Source organism: Alligator sinensis, unplaced genomic scaffold (genome assembly GCF_000455745.1).
Source record: "Alligator sinensis unplaced genomic scaffold, ASM45574v1 scaffold226_1, whole genome shotgun sequence".
Lineage (NCBI taxonomy): Eukaryota > Metazoa > Chordata > Crocodylia > Alligatoridae > Alligator > Alligator sinensis.
This window is the reverse complement of record NW_005842028.1, coordinates 1,690,140-1,702,900: the sequence shown is the minus strand read 5'-3', so window position 1 is coordinate 1,702,900 and position 12,761 is coordinate 1,690,140. Positions and strand designations below refer to the sequence as shown.

The following is a 12,761-nucleotide window of genomic DNA, read 5'->3' as shown; positions in this document are numbered from 1 at the left end:
CCTGCTGAAAACCCCCTGCCCTCAGGTAACTGGAATTTTTACATAATCGGCACCCCTCTTGCCCCACTCATGCCAGATAACAACGCTTTTACTGTATACTATTAGAGATGTTATGACCTTACTTTTACTGTACCATAATTTCCCTTATATAAATGAAGGCACTAATACTTAATATCATAGGGGTCTGAAGATACTGCATTTACCTGAATCCAAAATGACCCTGAATTCAAGATGACCTCCCAGTAATATGATTCCATACGTGGACAATTTATAAATGTCTTATAATTTTTCATGTATTGGAGCTAATTAATATAGGGTCATCTTAACTATGTCCCTTGCATTGCTGCAGTGGGGAAAGCAGTGGCAGGGGGGCCAGTGATGGGGGCACACTAGGAGGCAGGCAGTAGAGATCAGGAGGTGTGGAGGTAGTAGGGGGCAGGTGGCAAGGGGGAGGCAATGGGTTAGGAGGCAGTGAGGGGACAGGTGGTGTGGGGAAGCAGTTGGGGTGGCTGTGAGGCAGGCAGTAGAAGGACAGCCAGTGGGGCTTTCCCCCTGCCTCTTGCCCTCCCACACCTCACCCTGCTGCCTGTCCACCCCCACCACTTGCCCCCCCAGCCTCCTGTGCTCCCCTGTGCCTACTCTCCTGCAGCCTTGACTCCCTCTTCCTCCCATGCCCCACCTCTGGCAGCCTCTGCCCTCATCCCCTCCCTGCTACCACTTACCCATGCTCTGGCTGCAGCTCTGGCAAGCTCCATTCCCACTGTAGCTTGGGACTTGGAGTGTGTGTTGGCTCTGGCCCTAGCCTAGTCCTGTAGCAGTGGTGGCAGCATGGTAGCTTTGGCTCTGGAAGGCAGGGAGCAGAGGCTTCAGAGTGGAAGGAGATGGGAAGAGACAACAAGCAGGTGGGGGCAAAGGTGGCAGGGGGCATGGGGTGTAGAGGTTGTGTGTGGTGAGAAATGGAAGGGGCACTGAGGTGTCAGGCAGCAGCTGTAACTCTAGCCCTGATCCTGGGGCAGCTGCCTGCTCCCCCACCACCTTGTACTCAAATCCAAGATAAGGATCTTTATTCCCCATGTTAAACAGAGGAAAAACCTTTTCTTGGATTCAAGTAAATACAGTAGTTAATAGCTGCAAAGCACTCGGATAATATAGAAAAACTCAGGATCAAACTATTTCTGGCTTTAGAGTAGGGTTTGAATAATGTACAGTAAACAAGGCCTGGGGCCACACATTGAACAATGAAGATGAAACAAAATATTGAAGAGCTGCCCAATGCTGTGCACTAAATGAAGTAAGAAGCCGTGGAAAGAACAATTTGTGACCTAGTAGTCGAAGACTCTATCATAATGTATGCACAGAAGGCCCAAATTAAGTTTGTACAAGTACCCTTAATTCTGTGCTTTTTCCTACAAAAAATAATGCTCAATTAAAATACACTGGCTTCTTTCCAGAGCTGCTTTATATTTATTGATTTAGTGTCTGCTAATAGCTTTGGTCTAAATTAGTGAGCTTTTTCTAATGTGTCTTATCATATATGTACTTCTTTTTAGTATGTTTTTATATCAACTAGTTGATTGCTTTTGCTTCTGTAAATATTAGTGATCCAACAGTTTATAGATATTTATTTTAACATTTTAAGGAAAAGATTAAAGAAAGGTACATAAGAATAATTTGTTTTGTAGTAAAAATGCTATTTGAATGTATAATTGTTTCTAAGCAGCACATCCACTTATGACTTGATGATTCTCAGTTCTTTGTATGGAAGTCTAAAAAATCTCATGGAAAGTAATCACCGAGGGAGCCCATATCAGCACATAAAAATAATATAAACATTTTTATATAAGTAAACCAGAGCATATTCCTTCTTTATTCCAAGTGCTGAATTTATGTAGTTCTTCTTAAGAGTAATAACTGTAGAAGTGATAATGTAAAAGTAAATCTGTCATGTTGATTTCTGCTCACGAAGAGTAAGTGTAATATTTTAATTCAGGCAGAGGGCAAGGGAGGAAGGCACCTTAGGGTGCCTGTAGATGTGTGGGGAGGCCGGTCCAATGCACTGTAATTAAAGTGTGTCGAAGCAGACTCAATTCATCGAGCCTGCTGGAGCCAGCCTCTGCATCTCATGTATCAGTGTCCCTGCACTTTAAAATTTTTAACTCAATGAGCTTTAGTTAAAGAGCCCCCGCTGCCATTTTGAGTCATGGGGACCCTGATACATGAGATGCTGTGGGCACTTTAATTAGATATCTAATGAGCTTTAGTTAAAATGCCCCTGCCACCATTTTGAAGTGCAGGGAGAATGATACACAAGACTCTGTGGGCGCTCTTGGAGTTTCTCTAATTAAAGCATCTCCCCCTACTCTGGGAGCATGTGTAAAAATACCCTTAGAGTCTAACTCATTCAGAAAGGCATAAGCTTTTGTAGGCAACACCTTTCATCAGATGCTGCATGTGCTGTTTTTTTATCCATAATGTTTTTCTAACAGAGGATGGTGAAAAGGTTTCCTTGTGGTCTTCAGGTATCAATGAAGGTCTGGGTCCCATATGATATCTACATAAAAAAGTGTAAAAACCAATATCTGAAGAAGGAAGTTTGTAAGCTAGAATGGAATATGACCTGTTCTTTCCAGGGAGTTAGGTTTTGACATATCGATGAAATTATGATGAGGGAACAGATAGATAAACGAGTATCAGACAAAGATATATATTAGAATCCAAAAATATAGTTAGGTTTGCTGACTGATTTAGCAAAAAGATCACTACATAAGGTGGACACAGAATGTGTCCATTTTCTGTTATCTCACAGAATGAGTTTTGATTTATACCAGTTTTGATTGGAGATTTATGAGGCCCAACTCCAGTCCGATGACCATGCTGAAGTGTGGTCATGACATTCATTCATTAATAAGAAGCACGATCATGACATTCATAATCCTTATGACTCTCATCATGGTAAGTCCCATGCCAATCCTGTAAAAAGGGAAAATATAGAATTATATAGATATAAAAGTTGATGTCTTCTTATTCATATAATGGCTTGATTTTCATAGTTATCAAATTTTTGTTGTTTATTTTTATTAGCTATCTAATGAGCTTTAGTTAAAATGCTCCTGCCACTATTTTAAAGTGCAGGGAGGCTGATACACAAGACTCATGTCTCTGGAAATGGCTAAATTGCTCCAAATTAATCATGTTTAGATAAGAATCTGAATTTGAATCCGCACACAACACATCTTCAAGGTTGCAAACTGATTTAGATGACCAAGTGCAAAAGAGTGAAAATTCATGATTGTATTTTTCAAAATATCTCACATAATAAAATAATTAAAATATAGTTAATTGTTTTTCTCATATGTATATGCTATTTATAATATAAAATGAGCAAACCAAACAAACATTGCACCTCACATTTAAGTCACTTTTTCATCTCTAGTTATATATTTATAGGTTTGTATGTGTAGATTACATGATGCTCTGCGTGTATTTATATGCACAAAATGCCCACCATGCATCAGACCATCCAAATAACACAAATACATCCTTTGGAAACAAACATAAACAAATACAACTATGAAGGAAAAATAAGTAGCTCATAAATAAAATGTCAGCTGACATGAAATAAATGGTTTTCTTCAGAGAAATAACTATAGCTGGACTGCTGCCATATGTTCTGTAATGAAAACATTGTGTTCCGATATTTATGTCATTTTAATGCAGAGAAGATTGATGGAACTAATTCATTTAATTTCTCTACCAATTCACCTTTTGTGCCATAACCACTTCATTATAATGCCCATTCCCACAAGTTTCAGATCAATGAATAGAAACAAATCTACTTTTCTAATGCAAAGTCATAGGATGTATTTATTAGCATCAGAAGGTTTGAATTTATTTTAAAACTTACGTAAATAGCAGTATTGCTTATTAGTTGTTGCTGAGGCCCCTGGCAAGCATTAAAACACTAAAAAGCTATTTGGATCAGAGGAATTTTATGTCCTATCCCAAACATTGCACCTCCTGCCATAAATTTTGGGACAAAAGATTCCTTCAATCTCAATCATGCCAATGTTGAACTGCCTCTCAGCCCAATCCTGCAGACTGGGCAGGGGACATCTCTGTCTTGGGCTCAGGACTGTTCTCAGCCTCTCACAGGTTTCAGACCTGGGGCTGTCAGGGCTGAGTCTGACAGTCAGCTATTGTCAGTCCCACCCACGGACAGCCTAGCTGTATGCATGGCTTTTAGGAGTCCCGGGACATTGGGGCCCCAGGACTAGGGAACCTCTCCTCCATCACAGGATTCCTGTGGTCTAAAGAACACGTGTTTGGTCCTGCTCCCCCAAACCCAGCATTTTTAAGTGCCTTGCAAGGCAGGAAAGCACCAGGATTGGAGGTACCAGGTTCTAAGAGGCCAGAGTTCCTCAGCTTCCCCTACACCCCACTCTCCTTGCAGCTGATTTTTGGCATCAGAACCCTGGGCTGTTTCTGAAATAGTTACAAATTTCATAAACTATTTATACAACAGGAAGCATGATTGTGGGATAGCGCATTAGATCCCATCAAGCCTTACTGCCAGCACAGGAATTGTCCAAGTTCATGATACCAGGCTCCCTCTACACCAGCAAGTAGCAAGCTCCCATAGCTGGAAGCCCCCTGAGCTGACAGATGGGAGCCTGCAGTTTATCTGGATTCCCAGCCACACACCATATGCCCCCAGATCAGATGTGGGCTCATGTAATCCCACAGCTAGGAGCCCCATCAGCTGTGGGCTCCCACGCTCGAGGGCACATCTGGTCACACATTCAATTAATGGCATGATAGGAATGAGCCACAAAGTTATTACACATTTTTTGTGGAATAGCTTTGTGGCTTATTCCTCACTTTATCACGTGATTGAGCATGTGGCTGTGTTACAGATTAAGATGTGGTTAACCGGTTAATAACACCTTAAGTGGAACATGCGTGTGTATGAGTAAAGAATGGTAAGAGGGAATTATAATACTTTATTTTCTTGCCTATCACCGGCCCCCAAATAACACACATGCCTAGTTTTTTGGGAAGGCAGAATGAAATAAAAAAGGATTTTTTTAGAGTCGTTAGAGTTTTGGACACATTTTTCAGCAACCAACCTTTTCTCCTTCTTCTGACTACTCCTGCCTTCCAGTTCTACTTGGTTACAGGGAGCTATATGTGACCCTGCCCTGGGAAGCTTCAAGTTCCACACTAGTTAATTTGTTGCTTTTGTTGCTTGGTTAGAACCCACCTGAACTCCAATCTGGGAAAACTGGAGCTCTAGCCAGTTTATTTTCCTAGAGTGCCCTTATCTGAATGGAAGATTATCTAGTGATAGCTCTTGATTGTTCTCCATTGTTAATGCTATGCTAGTGGGCAAATATGCTACCTGTACCAGTCGAATGGGAATTAAAAGGCAAAAGTGAAGAAATTTACAATCCAAATGACATTCATAAATCAAAAAAGAGTGGTAGACTGGTATGAACATAAGAAGCATATACCAGTCCATCACAATAAACTTGAAAATATTTGGGATTTTATTGCAAGTCTTACCATGTTTGTTGTTTATTATTCTTAAACCCAGTTCCTGGAGTTGTGTGATTATTTAAGCATATCAGAAAAGTAAATCTGTGGGCCTTATCATTGCCAAACATAAATAAATAAATAAATAAATATACCCTGAACCCTGAAGGCTGAAAAAGCAAGAGAGTAATTTAAAAGAACCTAACAGGTTTTTAAAATGTTATTATTTTTAAACCAATCTCATGTTATGTTGGAGCCTGTCTCATTATTTTTGAACATTTAAAGTTAACAATACTGCACTTTAATCCATAAACTTATTTCCTGTAAGGAATTGTTCTGCTTATATAGCAATTAAGGAATCAAATGTGATCTCTTATATGCTATTTGAAAAGACTAGTTTAGTGCTATTGAAAAAAACCTGCAGAAGGAATTGGTCTTGCCTTTGGCGACTGAGAGCCCAACCCTGAAAAGTGCCAAGTATCCTCAACTCGCTTTGAAATTAGTGAGCCCGAAGTTAGCCAATGTTAGTTAAAATGGATGGTGTTCAGCACATCAGAAAGCTGAGCCCTTAGTTGCTAAGGTATACCTTAAAGATTTAACAAAAATATTTTGGGGAATCCATTCAGACATTCAAGAATCCACATTTGTATTTTCAAATCAGTGCATATGTTTATATTGCTAGTGAGCTTGAGATCCATTAAGAACCTGAGCCTCGATATCATAAAATTAGCATAGAAACGTGCATGTGGTAGCATGTATAAAGATGAGAAGTTAAGGTGAATAAGAACAGTGAGGGAAAGCACATCTTTGTCCATCTTTGTGGTTTGGAAAGTAAACTTCTACACTTTGCAGTCAGTTAAGATTATTCATCCACTGCTGTTTTATTTTTTTCACATCCAGGAATTGAATACAACAAGCTGCAGTGGTCCTACACTGAGAGGAGACATAATTTTATACCATGCAAGCACCTTTTGCAACAAGCTGACCTCTGTGGATATAAGCTGGACAGGAGCCACTGATTTAGGAATCATTGCTCTGGCAGAAGCTTCTGTAAGGTAAACATTTAAAGAAGATTTTAGAGTAAAGAAGATGTGTTTCTTTTCAAGAAAAGAAAAGAAATGCTTATTCAGTCTCACGTGGTTAAGCTATACAAATATGTTTCATGCCTGGATCCATTTATTGGCACAAAACAAATTATAAAATTAATTCTATTTATCAGGTTTGATTCCAGCGACCAACCTCTGTTCAATGTGTAAGTAGGGAAGAGGAATAGGGCTGGAGAGTGACTTCCAGTTTCAGCTCCCTGGTTCTTGGGTTCAGCCACACCCCGGTGAGAATTAGAGTTTCTTCCTAGCAACTCTAAATTGTGCTACTGATCATGGGAACATAGCTGTAACAGAACCTAGCTCAGTCAGTTTGCTTCCTGTCCCCATCATTTTCCCTCCTGGTATTTATATTGGAGGATGGAGGCAGTATGTACAGAGATTCTCCCAGAAATTAGGGATGTGGACCACCAAGCAGTTCCTCTTAGATAGAAATGTTGTGTTAAATGCTTGCTGTAGACTCTTCCTCTGCATTAAGAAGGGTGTTTGTACCCAAAAGCTTACAAAGAACAATTTTTTCCAACTATTTAGTTGGTCTTATAAAAGATACCACACTTACCCAAAGAACCTTGTCTGCCTGCATCCATTTTCTAGCTTTTTTATACCTCGAAGTGACAGGAAGGAAATAAAGCAAATGAATCTATGGTTTAACTCATTTCACAGCAGTAGATGCCAAGGATGACTTTTTTAAAGTGTGGAGAAATAACCAGTATTTTACATGTTTCAGCCTCCAGAGCCTTTCTGCAAATGGATGCCAAATTACAGATGATGCTGTAAATGCCTTGATTGAAAAACATGGGAAAAGGTAATTTGCATTCAAGCAATGATCAGTTTGGGGTGCTTATACCATGAGATTCTTTTGGCCTGATAATGGTTAACAGTTGTTTATTTTTTACTACCTGCCCTGGTGTTACAGAATTTATCTTCATTTAAAGAGGGTGAAACATTATAACTAACTATCCCAGTAGAGATATACTAGATATCTCCCTAGGTGAGGCTCAGGTTATACTGGGCATATTTCTTTTGTTTGTATAATTAATTTAAACCCATTCCCCAAAACAGAGTAAGACACAGTAACAAAATACTCCTTTCCCAGTTAACTCTTTATACATTAAAGTATCTATAGATAGATCATTGATTCTTAACTGGGATGCTGCAGTGCTGTAGGGTGCCTTGAATCCTTTCAAAGGTATTGTGGGATGCCTCACAATATTAGCAGTGCTAGGTGTGCAAATATGACTCTCAAAACAAACCCAGATATTTCAAATAGGAACTTGTAATGTTAAAAACATTCTGACCTGCTGTGGTCTTTCTGGCTAAGAACAGACAATCAAAAAGCCCAAGGCTGAATTGATTCAATTATCGCAGGTTAATCTCAGCTGCATAGATTGAACCGATGAGCAAGTGAATAGACATTCACTTGTGATTCCAGAAATGCAGCCACATGCCTGCAGTGCCCCTGGCCAGAAGCCAGGGGGTGCTAGAGCACACCTCTCTGTTCCACTGGAGCAGACAGCTTTGGCCAAGGCTAGCCTGCCCATTGCGTGAGGTGGGGTTTGTGGGGGAGTGCAAAGCATCCTGGGATGCTGGGGGACTGTGAGTTAACTTGAATCTGGAAGGGATCTGGGACAGAAGTTTAATAAACTGATTTAACCTAAATCAATAAAGTCTGATCCTGCATCTATCCAGGTTTATCTTAATTCAGTTTTGGCCACTTTGAAAGTGGTATATCATAGAATCATAGAAGTAGGGTCGGAAGGGACCTTGTAGATCTTCAAGTCTGACCACCTGCCTGGGCAGGAGGAAAACTGGCTCAAATGACTCCAGCCAGGTAGGCATCGAGCCGCTTCTTAAAGACCCCCAGGGTAGGAGCCAGCACCACTTCCCTTGGAAGTTAGTTCCAGATCCTAGCCGCCCTAACTGTGAAGTAGTTCTTACGGATGTCTAATCTAAACCTACTTTCCAACAACTTGTGGCCGTTATTCCTTGTTATCCCAGGGGGGTGCTAGTTGAATCAAGGTCCCCCCTAGTGAGTTTATAAATGGCCACAAGGTCCCCCCTCAGCCTTCTCTTGTGAAGGCTGAACAGGTTCAGGTCCAGTAGCCTCTCATTGTAGGGTCTGCGCTGCTGTCCCCGGATCATGCGGGTGGCCCTCCTCCGGACCCTCTCAATGTTGTCCACATCCCTCTTGAAGTGGGGTGCCCAGAACTGGACACAGTACTCCAGCTTCATCTTGGAGTCAATGATGACTCCAAGATCCCTTTCTGCCTCCATGCTCTCAAGAAGGGAGTTTCCCATCTTATAAGTGTGCTGCCGGTTACTACTGCCTAAGTGCAGCACCCTGCACTTGTCCGTATTGAAATGCATCCTGTTTTTGTTAGCTCACCCTTGCAACCTATCCAGGTCTTTCTGCAGTCTTTTCCTCCCTACTAGCGTACCCACCTCACCCCAAATTTTGGTATCATCAGCAAATTTGAACAAGTTGCTTTTCACCCCATCGTCCAAATCGCTGATAAAGAAATTAAACAGTGCGGGCCCAGGGACCGAGCCCTGGGGGACTCCGCTGCCCACTTCCCCCCAGGTTGAATATGACCCGTCCACCACCACCCTCTGAGTATGACCCTTCAGGCAATTAGCAATCCATTTGACTGTGTAGGCATCGATGCCACAGTCGCCTAGTTTTTTAATGAGGATGGGGTGGTCGACAGTGTCAAAGGTCTTGCTGAAGTCCAGAAAGACTACATCCACAGCGGCACCTGCATCCAATGCTTTTGTGACCTGATTGTAAAAGGCAATCAGGTTGGTCTGACATGACCTGCCCTTACTGAAACCGTATATGTGCATTGAACTTCTGTTGTGTTACAGATTTGAATCAGGTTCTGATCACGTATACCAGTTTATATTGAATTTCTGTCCCTTTGCTCAGGCAGGTTACTTTACTATTTTTCTGTAGTCAGAAACTAGTGAAAACTAAGAGCTGGCATTTTCTGAGGGGTGTCTTAAATCTTAAAAGGTTGAGAACCACTGCCATATATGCTTTGGGTAGAAGTGCCATGTCACTTAACTGATATAGCAATGCCAGCAAGTGTAGACCAATCCACAAGATTGCCAATAAGTGGTAGGTCACATGAGATAAATCAGTGTTGCAGAAGTTTAATCCCCCTAGTATGTACTCACTCCAGTAGCTTATTTTTCTCCTTTGTATTGCTGACTATGCTCACTGCTAAACAGCTAACATGGATCTTTCACTCTGACTATATTATATATGTTTAAATCACATGGACACAGGAAAGAGGTGGAAAGACTGAATTGCTTTGTTCCTTGTTTTGTACAATTTGAGTTTTTGATACCCAGGAAAGCAACCTTAATTCAAAACTAATTACATTTTTTTAGTGAAGGAATATGCATTAAGTACCGCAGTTAAGGCCTTAGATAACAACAGGTCAAATTCTGTGGAATAAGAAGAGGTAGGAAGATAGGAAGAGAAAGACTTAAGTGTAACAGTAAAAATGAAGTTTGGACAAGTAAAACCACTTCCTAAAAGAATGAGATGTTTTCAGGTATTTTTTATTAATAACTTTCTGAATGCTGCTATTTTGTTAAAAAAGGAGATATTGGGTATAGACTATGCATCTGTTTGAAAGTCACGCTGGGGCAATGCAAACAAGAAGGGTTTCTTTTACATTAGATATTTTGGCAGTAAGGTATAACAACACAGGTGTCACCAAGTGATAAAAGCAAGCATTGGCTGTGGAGCAGCCAAACAATAAATAAAATAGACCAGGGATATGAATTGTAATATTTTTCCTGTCAAGACAAAGTATCCTACTCAGATAGTCTCACTTGCTTGTCATTGACCTCCTGTTTAATACATAGAATTATAGAACATGTAAATCTGGCTTTATTGTATTTCTGACATTCCATTTGTTATTGCTAACAAGCATGACGCAGAAGATGGTTAGGCCTAGCCAGATGAGACCTACTATTTTTTGTTGTTTCCAATCTGTGGGTAGTTCTAATTCTTCACATATGTTGCTCATGGAAAAAATGAAAATATCATGATGAATAAAGTCAGGGGGGAAGGAGATGTTTATGTAGGTTTCTGCTTAAATGTATTGAAGCTGAATTTTAGAGAGAAATTTAATTTAACCGGTCAGGAGGCAGGCAATCTAATAATTCAGGCAGCCATTCAATCTTATTCTTTGTGTTTCGTCAAGGAGTTGAATTCTCTGCTGTGCTGAGCAAGGGACCATTTTTTCAGTTTGTTGGGTGGAAAACTAGGAGATTCTCCTTCGTCTACATTCTTCACCCTAACTTTGAGCTGGCTGACTCTTAAAAATGACCTTGGCATAGTTTAGAGCAGTCCCATGGCAGCCAACAAGATCAGTGGCTGATAGAATGCAGTGTGCAAAGTTGCTAGATCTAGGATCCAAAATTGTGTTCTAACTAGAGTATGAATTTGTATAAAGAAAATAATTAGCAAGTCAACTGGTTTCTGTGTTCTACTTACATGCTAAGCTGAGTCTTTAAAGTCAGCCCTAAGTTTGGGATGAGGCAACAATGAATGCTGAAGAAATTATGATTCAGAGGTGATTCATCCTTGATGACCATCCTGTATGTGTTGGGAGGGATTAATTTACTTCACACAGGTTGGAGGTGTGGTGAACTCTTGATTGTGCATTGATGGCTAGAATGAAGGGGTAGAGTCATGTCTTCTCCATTTGCTGCACTCTTGTGCACTGGAGACATTGGATAACAGCAGAATCCAGCAGAGGAGGGAAAATAAGTAAAGATTAGAGACTTAGGAAGCATGATTTATGAGGAAAGGCTGAGAGAACTAGGGTTCTGGAGAAGAGAAGGCTGAGGTGGGACTTGATAAGTTTTCAAATACCTGAAAGGTGATGATAGTGTTCATGGAGATAGACTGTTTTCTATACAGCTGTAGAGGATGGGACTAGAAGCAATGGACTCAGGCTGCAGCAGAGGAAATTTAGTTTGGAGATGAGGAGGAACTATCTGACTATGAGGGTAGTCAAACATAATAACAAGGTACCTTGTTGTCACGGCGGGGTCCTGCAGGAGGGCCGTGATCTCCTCAAGGCCCTTTTCCCATGCCAAGTTGGCCCAAGGGCACCCTCAATTGTCACCCGCCACGTCTTTGATGAAGATTAAATGTATAGGAGGCTGCCTTACGTCCTCTTGGACACGGGTTGCTGTAGTCTCTGCCCCGTGGACTCCTGGATGCCTGGTGGGTTCTGCTCTGCAATGGGTGCTTCAGGGACACCCTAGCCTTATGGGCTGTGTGGCTCCAACCCCCCCTTTACCACGCCCCAAGCCTTGCAGCTGGAATAGACGTTGTTTGGTCTGGGTCTACACCCTCTCTCTGGCACTCAGGTTCTCTGCGGCCTTGCCTCTCTCCATGCCCTCTCTCTGGCACTTGGGCTCTCCACAGCCCTGCATCTCTCCACGCCCTCTCTCTGGCACTTCTCCACAATGCTGCCCCCTCTCCTGGGGCTTCTCAAGTGCGGCCCCCTTCTCCTGGGGCTCTTCACTGCCCCTTTTCTCTAGGACCTCCTCACAATAATGCCGCCCTTCTCTCTGGGGCCTTCTCCAGTAATGCCGCCCTTCTCTTCGGGGCCTTCTCCAGTAACTCCGGGGCTTCTCAGCAACTGCCCCCTCTCTGGGGCTGGGGTCTGTGCACCCTGAATGCTGTGCTCTCACTGGCGCTGGGGTCCCCACACTAGTGTGAGTCCCCTATGAGGCCTCCTCCAACCCCTAATAGCCTCACCCAAACCACCGGTGACAAACAGTAAACAAAAACTCAAGCCCTTGGCTATAACATAAACAGAAGCTGCTTGGCCATAACGACATCCAAGCCTACTGGGGATTCTTCATTTCACAGCAGTGTTAAATGCTGCTCCTGCACTGACTTCTCCTTTTTCCCATGACAGAGAGCTCATTCCTTCTTGGCTGCTGGTAGGGAACTGCCTCTGGCCTCAGCTTCTAGGGTTTATAAGGGGGCCAGGCCCTGCCCCTTTCAATTAGCTGGCCGCTGGCAGGTGCGATCTCTTGCTAGCTCCAGTTGCCCTGGCAACCCCCAGCTGGGCCCCTTAGTCACTGCTAGGG

General features: G+C 42.1%; 1 protein-coding gene across 1 annotated transcript in view; it reads left to right on the top strand.

Annotated features, from left to right (window-relative positions):
- Nucleotides 1–12,761, top strand: part of LOC106722119 — a 108,561-nt gene that overhangs the window by 46,210 nt on the left and 49,590 nt on the right. Inside the window, exons 8-9 of the mRNA XM_025202513.1 lie at nucleotides 6,433–6,587; nucleotides 7,363–7,440. Of these exons, the coding sequence (XP_025058298.1) occupies nucleotides 6,433–6,587; nucleotides 7,363–7,440 (233 nt within the window). The remainder of the gene's footprint in view (nucleotides 1–6,432; nucleotides 6,588–7,362; nucleotides 7,441–12,761) is intronic.